We start from the raw sequence: 17,732 nt of genomic DNA, 5'->3' as shown, positions 1-17,732 counted from the left end.
ATATCTAATCATAAACATGTTAAAATTAATTTGTAGTATATCACACATGTATCTTATGTAGTTATTGCTTGGTGAGTTAGAAACCACAAAACTCAGCCATTTAACACACTATGGGCTGCACAGAGATGCTTTACCATGACCTGGGATATGCTCTGCTGAGCTGAGGAGATGCAGGAGAAGCACCTGCTGAAGCCCTCTGGGTTCTCAGAGTTACTATCTTTCCTTAAATATTTTCAGAGCTCGACCACTAAAATAAACTTTAGGTAAAGCGATGACCAATTATTGTTAAGCCTTACCTCACCATCAGATTAGCGTTTCGCCTTTGATGTTAAACGACGCCATTTATACCGGCAGAGGAATCCAATTCCAAACGACCCCATCATATCTTCGGTCATGGCTAAGGCATTTGTCTGGTGGGTAAATGCTGCCCTATCTAAATAAATTGGGTTTTCATGTCTGAAGCTTGTTGCAATTAAATTGGAAATCAGATTTCTCTTTTTTTTCAAAGTGATTTGCGTATTTGTGAAAGAATGCAAGGAAAGTTGTGAATGCCATAAATAGCCTGCCATGGAGAAAGTATTAATTTTGGATGAATTCATGCTGTGCGCTCTTGGGTATGAGAAAATAAGTTGTGTGAAAAGCAAACCGATGCCATCAGAAGTTCCAGCCCTTTGAAGATTGGTTCTTGTGTATATAGTTGCCAAACAGCTAATGACAACCACACATACTGTAGCAGTTGCACGCTCCGTCTGAAAGGTCTATGTATGCATATCGGCGCATGCGTGCGTGCGTTGGCTCGTTGCGCGTGTGTGTTTGCGCAAATTCTGTGGCCGCAGCCATTTAATCAGTTGTTGGGTTAAGAATTTATGGTTTCGCGAATATGCCGGCGCACAGAGTAAACACACTCAAAAGCCACCTAATTGCGAGATGGCGGGAGGTCAGGCCCGGAGGACGGAGAACATCTCGAGGCCTGTGGCTTGGCCCGGTCGAGCTATTCCTCTGCAGCAATGCTCCTGTGGCCCTTACTTATCTGTTTTTGAAGATGATGGATATGCCTGAGGTTTGTGGCCAGAATGGATGATTTAAACAGTCTTCAAGCCGATTCAGCCTAGAGTGGCAATAAAATACTTTACAGTCGTTTGTCCCATTGCTATTGGTACTGTGCGATACTGGGCAGTTGTTCCTCTCCCTCGAACCCATAACTTTTGCCATTCGCCATTGTTTAATTTCTAATGCAGATGCTGTGATTATATTGCACTATTCTTGGTTTTAATGGAGTAAATTCATCAAGATTTTTTTTTATTGTAAACCATTTTTAGAAACTCAGCCATATATCTCACTGTTTATTAGAAGTTGCAAAGCTGAAGTTGCATTAGACCAATGAAGCAGCCTCCCTCATTAACAACGTATGGTGGACAAAATCAGCCTCCAGAAAAATCTAGCCTTTATCTAGTCTTTATCCTTGATATTCAAGTGCTAGTTTCAATGTTAGCGTTAGGTGCCATTATTGTGTTACCCGTATGTTCAAGTTAAGAAACGTTTTCTAGTTTAATGTATTGCTACTGTCTTTCATTTGTCTGTTCTTTTATTTTCTGTATTTTTTATGGCATAATCCATATCCCATTGTAAACATGTAAAAATTCACCACTGCTGCTTTCTTGCGTCTCTCATGTGAAAAGATTTAGCGTATCAGAAATGTATCCCGATAGTGACAGAGGTAAACAAAGGGGGGTATTCAGCAAAACAGGATGGGAAAGCCACGGTGTTTGCTGCTCTTGGCAAGTCTCCCTGTCTTCACAGCGTTCAGGCGAGCAACGACCCTTAAAAAAAGAGTGAGAGAGAGAAAGAGCAGACAGGGCCCCCCTTTTCCTCACAGTAGCTGCTGTCACCGGTCTATAAACCACCTCACATCAACCACGTTTCATGTGCACGCCCTGTTGTACAAATCATCCCCCGCGTGGACGCTCAAAAAAAAAAAAGCACAGTAAAATCGAACACTCCAGTGAATTAGCATTCCGAAGCGGCATATTAACATTCCTTTGATTTCCTTTTATTTTTGCAACCGTCTTAGCCGGAGGGCCCGTTTCCTCTCCTGATGACAGGCAAACATTCTGAAGGAGAGAATGATGAGGTGGATGCTGATATAGAAGTCAACGTTTTGAGCATTCGTCACCTGCAAAGACCTGACAATGTCCAGGCACATGTGGGCTGTCTCAAGCGAAATGGAGTCATTGCTGAATTTTTAAATAAGAAAGATGAAATTAATCAGAGAAGACGTAAGGAATGAAACATATTTTCATTGTTGAGTTGTGGGTGCTCTTTGTCTGAAAAAAAAAATATGGCATTTAAAATACATTTTTTTGGGCTGAGGAGCATTTCCCAATGAAAGGCATGTTAAGGAGAATGTTCGGACCATTGTTGAGATGGCTAAATTTCAGTGCTTTTTTATTTCTTTTGTACCTTTTGGTTTTTACAATCTTTGAGATCCAAGTGGCAAACCATGTACATAGTTTGAAGTCCCTAAACTGATAGATCTGTCACTTGTATCCCAATTCAGTTTTTTTTATTGCCAAAGATACTTTTGTAGTCACTGCTGTCATACCGGACCAAGGATATCGGGTTGTCCAAATGACAAATGTTTTTAAGACTCGAAAATGCTTAAATACTTAAATATTGAAGGTCGTTCCCCCACAGTAAATCAGCTTCCTAACCTTCAGTGCGTTGATTTCATCAACATATTTTTCGAACCGTTCCTGGTAGATCTGTTAGAGCAGTGCTCATTTCTGATAAATCAAGCAGGTAATAATGAACAGGAATGCTTGTTTTTTGAGCCGGGACCAGCTAGACGTATTTCCCAAAGTAACGATGGCTTTCTGTGAAGATGGTCAAGCTCCATCGCTCTGATACGAACGCCAGCTCAAGTCTTAAATCTGCAGGTGATGAAATTGCGCGGTTGGCTATGAATTACAGATGACATTGTGGATTGATGTATGTATTGAGATGCTGGAATGAAACCCCCCCAGAATCCTCTTGTGATTTGGAAGCCTTGAATTCACTGTATGGATATTTCAGAAGCTCCAGATGGGGGGTGGGGAGTGGTGCGGCGGTAAGGGCTGGGGGACTGTACTTAAAAGCCATTTCAGGAGATGGGTGACAGTCAGCCAAATGCTCCTGGTCTAGACAAAAGTAGACTGTACATGGCAGGGCAGGGTTTTGAGGTAGTGTGAGGCCAAGTCATTGGTGAGAGGGGATCTGAAGCATTTACAGTGAGAGCTCGAGGCACTTGAAGAAAGGGGTCTTGACAATTCCCTCATCAGTCCCAAGCAGTTACTGCCCAATTAAGGCTGTTGAAATAGCTGCCCTGGTTGTTTACTGCAAGCAGCAGTAGATTTCACTAGTCTGCTGTCCCAAAACTATATACTATACTCTAATGCCACTCTTCACTTCTCCCTTCATACCAAACTCAACCAGTCCCACATGGTTTAGGCTGACCCCGTGAATCCTGGACACGTGTTCCGACCGCAGTGCTTGGATGACAGATGGGCGTTTACTATGATCCAAAAGCACAGAACATTTTGGGGACGTTAACGGACCATTTTACGGCACCGGGCCCCAACCCTTTCACCCGCCATCCAGAGACAGCGCTCTTAAGTCATACCGTTTTATTCTTTGCGAATGGAATGTGGATTCGCCAGCCTGCCCCTGGGGCTGCCATGTTTTTGCGTGGGCCTCCATTGGCTCTGAGGACCTCCGGGGGGTCCAGCCTTCGTCTCCGAAGACCTCAACGGCACCCGGAACGGCAGCGCCGCCGTTAATCACATAGACGGCCGTGTGTCTGACCGATCTCCCGTGATAAACCCCCCTCCTTTGTCCGCTGGCCCTGTCCTTCATTGCGTCGTGAGCTTAATTCAGATCTGAGAGAGGTGCTTGGAAGTGTTCCATCGATGATGAATGCCGCCGATAAAACTCTGCACTGAGGTAAGAATTTGGACATTGAGTAGGTTTTTGGAAATCCCATATGACGAGTGACAGCAAACAGGTGATTTAAAGTACCTGACTGTAAATGATGATGTCATAAATCGCACAATATGCAGGTGTACAGCCAAATTCTCACTGAGATGCTTTGACAAAAAAATATACACCCTCCCCCATGAAAAAAAGTTATTGTTTCAATATGTACATATGTTTCCATCGAACCTCAATGCAAAATTTTTATTCTGAATTATATTCACCATAGCCAGATATTTTCTCTCGGTTTTCGGGTTTCATTCTTTTCTGGAAAAACTCTTGCGGAACAATTACCAAGTGCTTTGGCTGCCTGTGGTATTTGACTCACTAGAGAAATCACAATGCGAGTTTGCTTGCTTTACTGTTATATTTACCAGAATCTACGCAAATTAAACAGCGTTGGCTCACAGATAAGGAAGTGGGGAGAAAGAAGACTGAGATTAGATAGTATGCAGTTTTGCCTGTAAGCTTATCGCTCTCCTTGGCCTGCATTACACATGTGGAACAGTTGAAATAACTGAATTTGTTTGTACTGATGGTCTAGTTTGTGTGCGCATCCAAAGCCTGAGGAATTTAGACCAGGGCCTTGCGGAAAAGGGTGGAGGCGCCAGCCTTCCGAGAATATGGGAGCCTCGCGAATGCGTCCTGCAGTCCCGTGATTAGAGCCCTGGAGACGGTGGCAGAGCGTGTAAACACCTCCTGGCTTCCCCTCCCGGGATGAGCAGTGTCGCGCACGCCTGGGTCCCTGGGGACCCGGAGGAAGTGAGGGAAAAGGGTTGGGGACGAGATCAGATAGGGTGAGGCCCTTTTTTCGGCTGCAGGTGGCGGACTGCCCCGCACCACCGGAAAGGGAAGGGGAGGGTTTTCTCTGTTGCTTCGGAGCGAGATGGCCGCAAGTCGTGCACCTTCGCGTAAGAGGCTACCGTCTTCGGATTCAGCTTTGGATTCTGGGAGTCCCGGTAGCTGCCAGGCCAAAGGGAATTCCTCCATAGGATCCAAGGCCTAGCTGCCCGCCAACGTGGCTTGGATCTATGTCCAATCCCCCCCCCTCCCCCTTTGTTGTTGCACTTGCTGGTGCATGAGGGGCAGGGATTGGCCAGCCACCAGGACGCAGAATAGCTGCTGGAGGTCATTACATCACCCAGACAGACGTGCAGTTTTCTCAGCTCCATATTCAAACAAATTCACTTTCTCCTCCGTCTCTCCCCCGCCCTCCCCCCAATTCAGTCAAGCAACTAAACACTTCCACATGGGAATCACAGATCACCAGCTTTTCAGTTTTACTTTTTTCCCCCCAAATGTGACATACCCGTCTCAGGGGGGTGGGCCTCTGATATTTACTGCTGTTCATTCCGAACAGTATTGTGTAATCATGACATATATTACCATTATCAGTTCCTTTTTATCTCAGAAGTCATTACTCAGTATTGTGTTTGGTTTTGCTTTGTTGATTGTGCTGAAGAAAAAAAAATTCTATTTTGACTTCAGGCCCAATTATGTGTGCTCAATGGTATGTTAATTACCTACCATGGCAGCATAACTGCAGCAATAGTTGTAGATCGTAGACACTTTCTCTCTGTTTGTAGTGGAAGGAAAGCTGAACTATGCTACACTCTACAAACACATGGGTTATGAAGTGGACCCGGTGAAGAAAGATGTTTTTAGTCATTATTAGTCATAGACTTTATTATTAAATGCAACTGTTTGTATTCTTCACAAATACAGTTTGGCCAAGATCACCAACATTAACTGGACAACCTGTTTTTGAAGAAAAAGAAAAAAAATACTAGTTTTTTTTCATGTCACAGGACAAATGTTGAGTGAATTCAGGTGACTCTCAACACACTTTTTGTGTGCGAATGTGCATATTTGTGTGCACACACGTGTGTGTGCATGTGTGTGTGTGTGTTTGCATGTGTGTATACATACAGAATGTGTGTGTTTGCACACGATTATGCGTGTTTGTTTGTGCGTGCGTGCGTGTGTGTGTGCGTGTGTGTGCGTGTGTCTGCATTTCCTGCAGCATGCACTTTAGGACAGGCAGTGCTCGGTTTCCTCTTACCTTGCATTCCGCCCACTAGATTTTGCGGTTCAGTGTTTTCCTATGATACCAGGTCGAGTGGCTGCCAGTGTTCCTCCGCGCCCCTCTCCTGTCATCGGGTCACGACGGCGCATGAATCAAGCTGCCACACCTCACGCTCTCTGCCGCCGGCTGGGACCGGCGCAACGGAATACCATAACGCAAATGGTTGCGCCCTTCCTCCTTATCATTTTAAGATGCGTGTGGGCGGCAGCAAATTGTCCATAAAGCATTTACGATGAAACTGAGAGAGCAGATTTGATATTGTGGGGAAACAAAAAGTAATATGTTCTAGGAAATTCAATTGCTCCAACTTCTGAGCTAAGCATCCTCAACAGAAGTGAAGGATAAATTAGATCATTAGGGTGTTTTTTTCTTTTTCTTTTCATCGCAGTCAGCTAACACAGAGGGTACTGTCTTAGATTGCCACACAAGAATGACACCTTCAGTCAATCAACAATACGTCAAATTGTGTTTTGTGTTCGGTGTGTTAGGTGGAGACTTTTCTATAGTATTTCTGCACGACAATTTTTGGGCAGACTGCAACTAAAATGGTTTGATATGATTCAATGGCAAGGGTGATTTCTACTGCGCATATGACAATTAAATGGTTCAAATAATTTGGTAGTTCAGTCATGGAGACAGACAGTTGCATTAGTTACTTTGTCTTCTGTATTATTCAGAAATGTTTCAGAGGCGTGGTGTGCTCTCTGCGCTTTCTGCTTAAGTTAGAGAAGTCTTTTCAGGTGGGATTTTGATGAATGTGTGTAGTCCCTGACCCTACACGACTGTGCTCAACAAATACTGTAGAAGTTACAGCTGTTCAGGAAGAAGACTATCCTTGATGTGTAATATAAGCCTTGGGGAAGGAGCCAGCTGGGGTGGACAGAAGGATGAACAGGCAGAGGCTTTGTTACTGACATTGGCTTTAGATGTGTGTTTTAAAGGGCTGGGGCCTGCTCTCCCAAAAAAAGAGCATTTAAGAGTGTCAACCTGGAGCACGTATTGTATATCGCCCTGAAGCTTGAAATGTATATTCTTTATAAATAAAAAAACGACAGCAGACATTTTAAAACAAACCCCAGGGGAACATTTTTCATTCGAAAGGCTGGTTTAGAAACGTTTTTCATTTAAAAGGCTGATTCAGAAGTGCCTAGTAGCGTACATCCAACTGAGCGCAGGGATTTCTCCCCTCAGAGGACAACCCTAGGTGCCTTTGAGGCGAGCTCACCCGTTCAGACGAAACTAACTGATCTAGAACCGAAATCTGCGGGACTTCCGGAAAGATCACGGCCTTGGCAGAATATAATCGCGACTAGGAGCTTGTGTCCTCAGAACAGAGCGAGCTGCCGGTCTTCGCTGCTTTGTCAGGAAACAAAGGTTAGGATTACAGACACAGGAATATCAGGGGAAAGGAGCTGTTCAGCACCTCGGGTCTATTCGTCTCCTTAAAACCGCACTGTATCCTCAGAGCTGGAGTTCATCTGTCATTTGATCCGCTTTGATAGTCCGCTTAGTTGATAAAGCAAGCGTTTTAAACACTATGTCAACTGGTGCAGGTCGACAAATGAAGCAATAAAACCCGTCTCACATAACTGAAAGTTGAAAGTAAACACATTTTCCGAGCTTGATGTGATGGTGTTTCTCGTAGCCTCAACAGATCATCGATGTCTGATCGATGTGAGGACAATATAAACCACTTATTTCATCACATTTATCATAAAGGCCGTATTCTTTACAGTTTAGAATTTTAATGGATCCTAATCTGAAAGCTTCACTTGAATTTATCTGGCATATTATGTGATTTGTACCACTTTAAATATCAAAATATGCTATATCTATATCTATCATGTTAATGTTTACTGGTAGAAATTCATATCACCCAAGGTAACAGTCAGAAAATTTGAATGAAAAGTTGGATTTGAATTAAATTTTGAAAGAGCAGGGTATGTAGCAACTGGTTTAATACATGAGAGCAAGAAACAAATTGGTTGAATGTACACCTCTAGTACAATGTGATTTAAGTATTTGACATTTATGTTTAATATTGAATATTTTCAGAGCATGTTGACATAAATGTTATGTAGATAATGCAACACCTGGGTGTCAGCTACATCTTTCGAGACCCTAAACAAAAATGTGCGCCAGCGTTCATACTGAAGACATTACTTATTTATGAGGGAAACCTAGCAACAAAATAAGTCTTTTTGGATCTCTCTAATGAGTTCCAAGGAAAAGGTCTGCAGATTGAAAATCACCCACTTGTTAAGGCCACAGAAATTGCCCACATACCACAGGTGCCTGAGATTCCCCCAGTTTGTCTTAATCGGATTGGTTCTGGGTGTTTTTATGGGGCGGGGCAAGACCTGCTTTGGTGTGCAAAGGGGATGTAAGAGTCCGTCAAAAAAAGGGAGGGAAAGGAGCAGAAAATGGAACGCGGTGGACCCGCTCCAGAAGCTGAAGCTGAACGTCTCTGTGGGGCTAGCAGCAGCCTGGGTGTGTTGGGGGCACAGGGTGTGCTTGTGTAAACGTGAGAGAGGCGGGCGTGGGCTCACGCCCAGGGAAACGATGCGAGGAAAAATCTCCCATTGTTCTGCCCGGTGGGCCCTTCCACCATCCACTGCTGGCAGATGTGAAGAGCGATCTGGGAGGGGCCGGTTTTATTAAAGCCTCCCTGTTTGTTGTGTCAGCAGCAGACTCCTTCCAAAAATATCCCACTCGGCACTTTGCGATTACAGAGACAAAAATAACATTTTGAGGTTTTCAACCAATCAGAGGCATTCAGGGTAATAAAGGTGTACCTCTTAGGCAGAGATTGTGTGTGTGTGTGTGTGTGTGCGCGCATTTTTTTCACAGACGGAACCCTTTCAGTTGAATTTTCCATTACTGCATTGTTTGTTTGTTCGCCACACCGTCGAATAACAGGAGGTCTCCCCAGACCCCAATTTAAGTCCACAAACAGCAATAACATAACATGTAACATGAAATTAAAGTTGCAAAGCAGATTGAAACAAAAGAATTTCCAATGTAAAATAAAGTTTGAAAAATGGTTTTTTATCCCATACATGATCTTTATTACTACAACTGTTTTATTAACTACTGTTCCTCATTCCAACTTTTCTACCCAGGAGACAAAAAAATAGTTGGACATTTGGTTTTACCGTGTAGAAATTACAGCAATGTTATACATAGCCCCCATTTCTGGGCACTATAATACTTTGGCTTCAAAGGTGTTTTTGATTAGTCAGGTGCGTTCAGTTGCTTCCTTGGTGCAGGTATAAGAGTGCTTTCAGTATCTAATCTTAATTCTTGACTTTTGAGTACCTTCACTCTCTATTATTGGCATTTGGCTACATGAGGACCAGAGTTCTGCCAATGAAAGTCAAGGAAGCTACTATTATGAAGAAAAATCCCCAAACACCGGTCTAACCAATCAGAAACGCTCTTCAAGAGGCAGGCGAGGATGTGTCAGTGACTAATGTCCACAGAAGACTTCACAAACAAAACTTCAGCAGCTGCACTGCAAGATGCAAACCACTAGTTAGCCACAAACACAGGATGTCCAGGTTGCAGTTTACTGAGAAGTACTTAGAAAATTCAGTAGAGTTCTGGAAAAAGGTCTTATGGACAGATGAGTCTAAGAAAATGAACTAACAGCACCGCCCCCTCATCTATGAAACATGTTGGTGGGCGTGTTATGGTTTGGACATGTATGGCTGCCACGGGTACTGTCTCACTTTATTGATGATATAACTGATTATCTTTATTACTGAAACTTTACAACTACTTTTCGTCATTCCTTCTGTCAACTTTTCTGCCCAGGAGACTATATTAGTTATTAGTCGTGTAAAAATAGTTCTGTTGAGGCTGTAACTGTTGATAGCAGAATCAGAATGAATTCTGAAGTGGACAAAAGCATCTTATCTGCTCAAGCCCAAGGAAATGCCTCTAAACTCATTGGACGGTGCTTCATGCTGATGGGAAATGATACCGAAATCGTTAGCGCCTCAAGCCAAATGGAAAACTTGACTGCAAGTCATTCACGAACGAACCTTGAACGCTTCTATACTACGAACTTAAGCAACACCGAAACAGCAAGAGCTGAAGATGGCTGCAGTGCAGGCCTGGTAGAGCATCACCAGAGAAAATATTCAGCACCCGGTGATGCCTATGGGTCACAGACTTCAAGCAGGCATTGCATTCAAATGAAACGCAACATTATTATGGAGCTGTGTGTGTGTGTGTGCGTGCAGTATACACACACACACACACTCACACCATATACATTGCAATATATACAATACAACATATATAGTCTGACACTGTTTAAAATCCATTCTTATCTTATATCATCCTCTTCACATGGATCAATAGAGCTTGTTTGCGCTTTACGTCCCGATTTTGTAACAGTGTTGTTTTGTAAATATGCGTGTTTGCATAGGTTTATGTACCTAGACAAAAGGGGTGGGATGGGGTGGGGGGGGGGGAATAAAAGTGAAGTAGGCAGATAATACAACACCCTAAAGGACCTCTCAGAGGCCAAAGTGCCGCTTGGATCATGATGACACAGCTGCTCCTCTCCTGAAAGGGCAGAGTAGGAGAAAGCGCCGGGCCTTCCCCCACTGCCGCGTAAGCGTTGAGAAATGCACCGAGAGGCTGCGGCCTGACCCCTCTCCTTCGTTCGGTCTCTGCGCTGCAGTGTGTCTCTTCCCTGGGTGTGGGGCCGGCTGAGTGACGCGGCGCAGGCTTCTCGCTGCGTCCTGCTGAAGTCTGCTCTGTGAGATTACGGCTCGTAATCTCGTAGCCGCGGAGTTTATGCTAGCCCTCGAGGGCCGTTTTCCGTCCCCCTTATGCGAAGGCCCTCTCCATTGTTATAAATCAAGGGGCAGGACGCCCCTCCTTCGGCACACTTTGGCTTTGTTACTTGAATGTTTCTGGTGCGATACCTGGGTGGGCTGTTGTAGCCTTCAGAAAGGTATTTAGTTCAGTAAATCTATACATTTTTGTATGGATAGTTTTGCAGAATCACCGGTCATACAGTACAGTCACCCTTGACATGTCTACTGCCATGCTGATTAATTAATAAAAACAACAAAAAAAACGAATCGTGAAGACTAGGCAAATACGGTTGAACGCCTTCCATCCGAGGCCTTCATTTTGTGCTAAACTGTCAATAAATTTTGTTCTCTTTCCAAACGGGACTCGTTCTTTGCGGTAGCTATGTGCAGTGATCAGCATGATTACCTGGCTAAAAATAACCCTGTTTTAAAGTTGTGTGGCTTAGCCGTTCACCACATCCTGTTTCAGAGGCTTTACGTCACAAGAAAACAGTTTGCATGTGCCTCGGGCCGCCAAGGGTCCAGTCAGATGACTACCTGTTAAACATCTTATTTTCTCTCTCAGTGGAAAACCCGAAGGTGAAAATGGAAAATATTAGTTGAGATAAAGAAAGCAACGCTGCGGTTGACATGTGGGTGTTAGTATCGTCAAAGATAACAATGCCAATGTGATGAAAGAGCGAACGCATGTCTTTTTCTCTGAAAACTGGTAAATATATGCTGTTTTTCTGTTGCAGGGAAGTTGACACCCCCCCTTCTTTAAAAACATTAATAATGGGGGTTGCTTCTACTGTTTTTCCAAGTCGTACAATGCCATAAAAGACTTGCATTCCATTTTGATCGTACAATAGTTACATCTGTTACAGGTAACTGCCTGTTTTGCCTTAGGCGCTCACAGGTAAAAACAGAATTCTGGATTAGAGTGAGGTTTTTTTTCCACAGGGAGTTCCACACACTGTCAGAAAGTGAATGTTAATCCTTGATGTGAATACGTGTAGGTACACAGGCAGACTGTCAGAGTTCTCACTTTTTATTGCTTTCCTGGTGGTTTCTCGGTTCAGTCAGTTCAAGCTAATAATGTGCAATATACCGTAAAATTTCAGTACATTGAAATATTTCTATAGTCTAATGTAGTATAACCTTTATATGTAATTGTCAGGTGTTGCAGTTGTCATATGTTTCATACTTAAACAATGTATTTCATGTACAGTATATCGTACACTGCATTTCAATAGTTTTTATGTGTGCATATATAACAAAAAACCCACGTTTTAAACAGATAATGGAATAAAAGATAACAAAAATATATAGTATATAAATGAATAGAAATATATAAAAATTCATTTATACCTCCAGTGAGCAGTGAAATGTCATGAGCACACTCATTTTCTTATGGGATAAAAAAATATAAAGGTGTATCATTTTCTTTTTAAGTTGAGGAAACTGGGAAGTGGTTTCTGCTATTGACTCAAGCGCTGAACTTCAGTGAATTTTGTGATACCTTGCAAACTATTAAATCACTGTTTTGCTTTCTCTCGGCTTGTGAAAGTAAGCACCTTGCATTATTGAAGCAACCTTGTCAACCTCAAATGGAACAAGCTATTGGGGGATGGGGTTGAGATTTGTTTGTCAAATGGAAATGCTAATCGAGAGACTTCAGTGGAGGCTGCGTGTTTATGCTACTGTTCTCAGTCTGACAGCTTGCTCTACTACTGTTTGCTGTTATTGCCTTATAACCCTGCAATATCTAGATGTTGAAATGAGTATGAAGGTGTTTGATTTTGAATATAATGTTTTGTGGTGTTACAGTGCAAATTACATTTTCCCATTTATGAAATCAGCAGTCATCTAAACACATCATATTATGTTCTAAACTGTTCATTTCTAATCTCACTGATATCTCTAAATCCTAATCTTGCTAATGCCCTTCAATATTGCAATGCAATAGCCAAACGACTAACCAAATGACAACTCTTCATACATTGCAGAATTCTGAGACACTGTGCAGTAGGGTCATATTGGTGTGGTTATGCAGACTTCCAGGAGCTGGAACTGATAAACTGGATAGACTTTGGCACTGAATGGAGGAAGATAGAGAAAAGGGGGAAGAGAGTCAAAGCAAAAGATAAAGAGAATGACAGGGATGGACAGAGAGGAAGAAATGTAATAGGAGATAGGAATGAAGAGAAGAACGAGGGAGAGCAAAAAAAAAATAGGGAGGTAGAGAAAGAGACAGAGAGTGAGACATCTTCCTGTCCTGGCTCCACGGGGCTGAGTGTGACCTCATCGCAGGCTGGTGACTTGGGGGTGGTGGTGGTGTCATGGCAGCCGCGTATCTTCCTTTATCACCGAGCCCACGGACACAGCACTGTTTACTCTGCCCTGGCCGGCCCCCGCTGTGTCCTGCCGCTTCCTCCTCAGTGGCCAGAGAGCCCTGCCGATAGCGAGCGAGTGTGGGAACTGTGTGGGGTCGGTCGTGAGCAGGGAAGTGGGACAGACAAGACCGCAAGTCTCCGGGGGTAGGGGCCAGCCAGTTTCTCACACTCGCCATCAGACGCCCCAGCTCACGCAGTGTGGATGTTAGCTTTTTTTCTTTCAGGCCTCAAGTTCACAATGAAGTGCAGTTTTTGTTGTTTTTTGCCCTTTGTTTTATTTCTTTTTTCCCCCCAACTTGAAATAAACAATTGTCCCATTACCACTAACAATTTGGTGGAGTATATTGAGGAGATCACTACAGCTACCTAACTTTCCATGTCTTTGCTAGATTATAGTTATTTCTTGGGAACAGAAGCCAGGGACTAAGTGTGGTGTGATTTTTGACTGAACACTGGTGCAGACACACATTGCTGGCAGTAATTATACAGAAGTAAGTTATTAACAAATGCGCCTTTTTGTTCTCTTTTGTCTCCACAGTTAATGAAATAATACGCAACGACCTCTCCAGCATTTCAGTCCACAGCCACGCCTAGATGTTCAAGACCCGGCAATTGTAATCGTCGAATGCCCGCTCAACGGAGCACAGGAAGAGAAGGGGACGGAACGGATCCATGACAATGCATTCGTGCTATGACAGTGACCTTTTTCAGGGCCCACATGCTCCCAGTTCTCACCCCAGTCCCACGCAAACCCAACTTCCTGACCATCAGAATCCGGAACACGCTGTGTCTACGGAGACCGCACTGTTGCGTTTCAAGCTTCAAAAATAACGCGATTGAATGTCGCGTTTGGAAAAAGCCTTACCTCGAAAGAGAAAAAAAAATCAACGACAATCACCAAAATTCACTCTGCCTTAAAAAAAGATGCTCTTCCATGGACCAAGAATCCTTTTTTTGATATTTCAAAAAAATGAACTGCTCTTTGTGTTACTCACACAACAGGACAGTTGACACTCTGGGCGCCATTGTTCGGTTATAGCATCCTATCAGAAAGGAGCAGCCATAATAGGTGCCTTACATCGCCAACAAACTGAGACGCAAAATGTGTTGTTAGTTTTAACCTAGTCACATTTCGTATCAATATTATTGCAATCTTTTTTTAAAGTTTCTTTCTTTTTTTAATAATGTTTACAGGAAGACAGCTGGAAGCAAAGTCCAAGGATTGTACTTGTATTGCCTTTTATCTCTATCCTAGGGTCCATTGATAATTAAGCATGCCTAATGTCCTTTGTACCAATAATGTATGCCTTAATCTTGTTTAGAAATTCTTTGGTAGCTATTTTGCCGTTTTCCTATTTCTCTAAGTAACGAATGAGTCATGCCAACAAGAGTAAAAACACCAACATTTATATATTTCTTAACTGTGGTGTAGATTGTTGATTCCCGCAGAAAGCACAAGGAGTGTGACACATCACATTGCTGAATTCTGGATGGAACTTAAAACCAATCAGAGCTAAGCAGAAGCGTTGTGCTTTCAGAGACATGAACAGAGACTTTGAGTAGTGAGACGTGTCAGATTATGTTATAACATCAGATGTCTGGGCTGAACAAAAAATAGATTGTTTGACAAGAGAGTGCTAGATGGGTAAATTAACAAATGGAGCATTCCATGTGCTGTCAATTATTGACCAGTCTGCTCTTCAGTCTGTTCTCCATTGATAGTTCCGCCCATCTGAGTTCATAATTCTGTGCCCTCTGATCAAAAAAACTTTAATACTCTACTTCAACAAAGATCATCTAATTTCTTTGGGAAAATTGTGTTTGTTGATGTTCCAGGAACAGGTGTCAAATATGTGATCTCGTTCAATCATGAAAAATATTATTGGCATTTTCTAACCAGTAATTAACAACCGGGCCTTTCCCAGCTTTTGTATCAGCTTGCTTTGAAAGCTTGGGTCTACATACCGTGAATGGAGTATTTTTTCTGCAGGATTCCAGAGATTATTTGAAATTGTACACAAGAAATTATGCCTGGCCCAGCATTTTGGTAAGACTAAATGTAAGTAAGAGTGCATGTAAATACAACTGATATTTCCTAATATATCTCAAGTTTATTCTCTGTCATTTCTTTTTTCCGTCTGAAGGGGAAAAAAGGAATAAAGCTGGCAATAATGGCGTACTTGATACCAAAGGATTTTACTTTTGGTGTGGTTATTGTTCGAGCTTCTTTGGCTATTAGAATCTGTAGTAAGTGATCAATAGGTAGCCTTGTCAGAGAATGAATGCACTTTAGGTAGTATTTTCAGTCTATACCGGTTTTGGTGTCCACACATCTACATTTTGAGTATCCAAAGAAAGGATGTCAAACTGAACAACAAGATTTCTTCTCAATGAAGATCAAAGATCTTCCACATCGTTAAGTGTCATTATTTGTGCATTGTAAATATCTTTCTCGAGCATGCAAGCAGTACCAATGCTAATTATAATTTAGCTTACTATTACCTTTACATAGCTAAGTAAATACATAGGAATGACTTTTCCACTCATAAAGTATGTGGTAGCATGATTAAGTATGGGATAGTTATACTTAGTGCCTTATCGTTCTTTTCTCAGCTAGACATGATTGTAAATCAAACTCATAGCCTGGCACACAGTGAAAATGTATTTCCTTCTGAATATGAAATATTTATGGGGATTTAAAAGGGCGTTTCATGTATACAGTACATGGTCTTCAAAAAAAATATTTAAAAAGCCATATTCGTAATATTTGCACATTACTGTGAAGACAAGGATATAATGTGGCTCCAAATGTGTATAGGCATTTTACAAAGAGACTCGTAATGGTTTTTGTCAGCCTCTGCTTTTTTATATTGCTCTCTTTGCCCTTGGCATGATCAAGAAATAGTGGCATACTCCTCTCTCCGTGGCAGTTATTAACAGATATTATTATGTTATTTTTGATTCTTCTGACTGTCCTGGGTGATATAATGTGTCAGAGCGCCATGGCAAATTTGCCTTGAAGGTTGAAACAATATTTTCCATGTAAAATAATCATATTGAATCAATTACCCCCATTTTTTATTTGTCTGTGCATGTTGAATGTATTCCGTATTTCCTTTCCATTCCTTGACCATATGGCTACGTTTTAGTTTAAGACCTTCAGCATATTTCTTTGCCTTTTCCTCTTTTTTTTTCTTTTACCAATTGACCGTATAAAACTAGGGAGGAATTAGGCTTCTCCCTATATGCCTAATAAATGTTTAAATATAAACAGACAGATTGATATATGAGGCTCTTTCCCCCCTATGCAGGGTTTCAAAAATGAGGTTCGCTTTTCATTAAGCACAAGCCCCCTCACATAGAGGTTATATATTTTAGAATATGAAATCCCCATTTTAGGAATCCAGTTTTGTCAAACACGCTGCCTATATTTAAATTTGAACCTATTATCCTCACTCTCGCATTTGTAATTTTAGGCATGTATCGTGGAATATATCTTAAAGTTCATTATACTGCCAAATATGCTCCATAACAAATGCAAAACAAAGCATGTGTAAAAGTCTAAATAATTTACATATTTTAATGCATATAAGGAATATATTCACACATGCATTATGTATTCCTGGTTTTTTATTTTTATTTTGAAAAGTTCAAAAGTGACTGGCTAAATTAAAACTCACATTAACGTATGTGGATAACTTTGCGCTATTTGTTTCACCCGACAGATTGAAGCTTAGCCATTCGTACTTTGTAAGCGATGGCCGCAGCGAGGTATTTATAGTGAAAAGTTCCAATATAGCTTTTGATGACGTCTTTTTTGTGCATCAGCGGGGTGGGGTGGGGAAGGGGGGTTGGGGCGGGGTCATGGTGAAAAACAGTTGTCTGCCATGGGACCCATGCCACGCTCCTGTGTACCACCTGCCAGTCCTCCAGACTTTTTCCATGGAGTGAAATTCCAAATCCGCCATCGCCATGGTGACAGAACACAGCCCTGCCCTCCGCGTGCTCGTCCAAGCCCGTCCCAAAATAGTCTCCCTATTTAAAGCTCCAGTCACACTTTTTTCCCAATTTGTTTTTATATCCAGCTTTCTTCTTCTTCTTCCTCCTCCTCTTCTTTCTCTTCTTCTTTTAAATCAAGTTGTAATATTTATATGCTATGGTTACCTCTGACAGATGATAATGTAATGTTTGCAAATACCCTGTATTTTGTGTCTGTATATACAATAAAGAAGCACAAAAACATACTCCAATGTATGCATTTTCATATTGCATGTCTCTCGTGTGCAGACTACATTACATTTAATAAGCATATGCTGTTATCCAGAATGACTTTAGTGTAAGAAAGATATACTGTACATACGTTCACCTGATTGGTATGAACAACAGTACCATTCCTGGCTAGCAATACTCACAGAACAGTGAGTATAGATG

The 17,732-nt window shown here is 42.1% G+C and overlaps 1 protein-coding gene across 3 annotated transcripts in view; it reads left to right on the top strand.

Annotated features, from left to right (window-relative positions):
* Positions 1 to 16,576, top strand: part of nfatc1 (nuclear factor of activated T cells 1) — a 75,092-nt gene extending 58,516 nt beyond the window's left edge. For all 3 annotated transcript variants that reach the window (XM_064341402.1, XM_064341417.1, XM_064341410.1), the window contains one exon: positions 13,840 to 16,576. In XM_064341402.1, the coding sequence (XP_064197472.1) occupies positions 13,840 to 13,895 (56 nt within the window). In that variant the 3' untranslated portion in view covers positions 13,896 to 16,576. The remainder of the gene's footprint in view (positions 1 to 13,839) is intronic.
* The last annotated feature ends 1,156 nt before the right edge of the window (positions 16,577 to 17,732 follow it).

The sequence above is a fragment of the Anguilla rostrata genome, chromosome 1 (genome assembly GCF_018555375.3).
Source record: "Anguilla rostrata isolate EN2019 chromosome 1, ASM1855537v3, whole genome shotgun sequence".
In the NCBI taxonomy this organism is placed as follows: Eukaryota; Metazoa; Chordata; class Actinopteri; order Anguilliformes; family Anguillidae; genus Anguilla; species Anguilla rostrata.
Note: the sequence above shows the minus strand (reverse complement) of the source record. Positions and strands in the feature narration are given on the sequence as shown.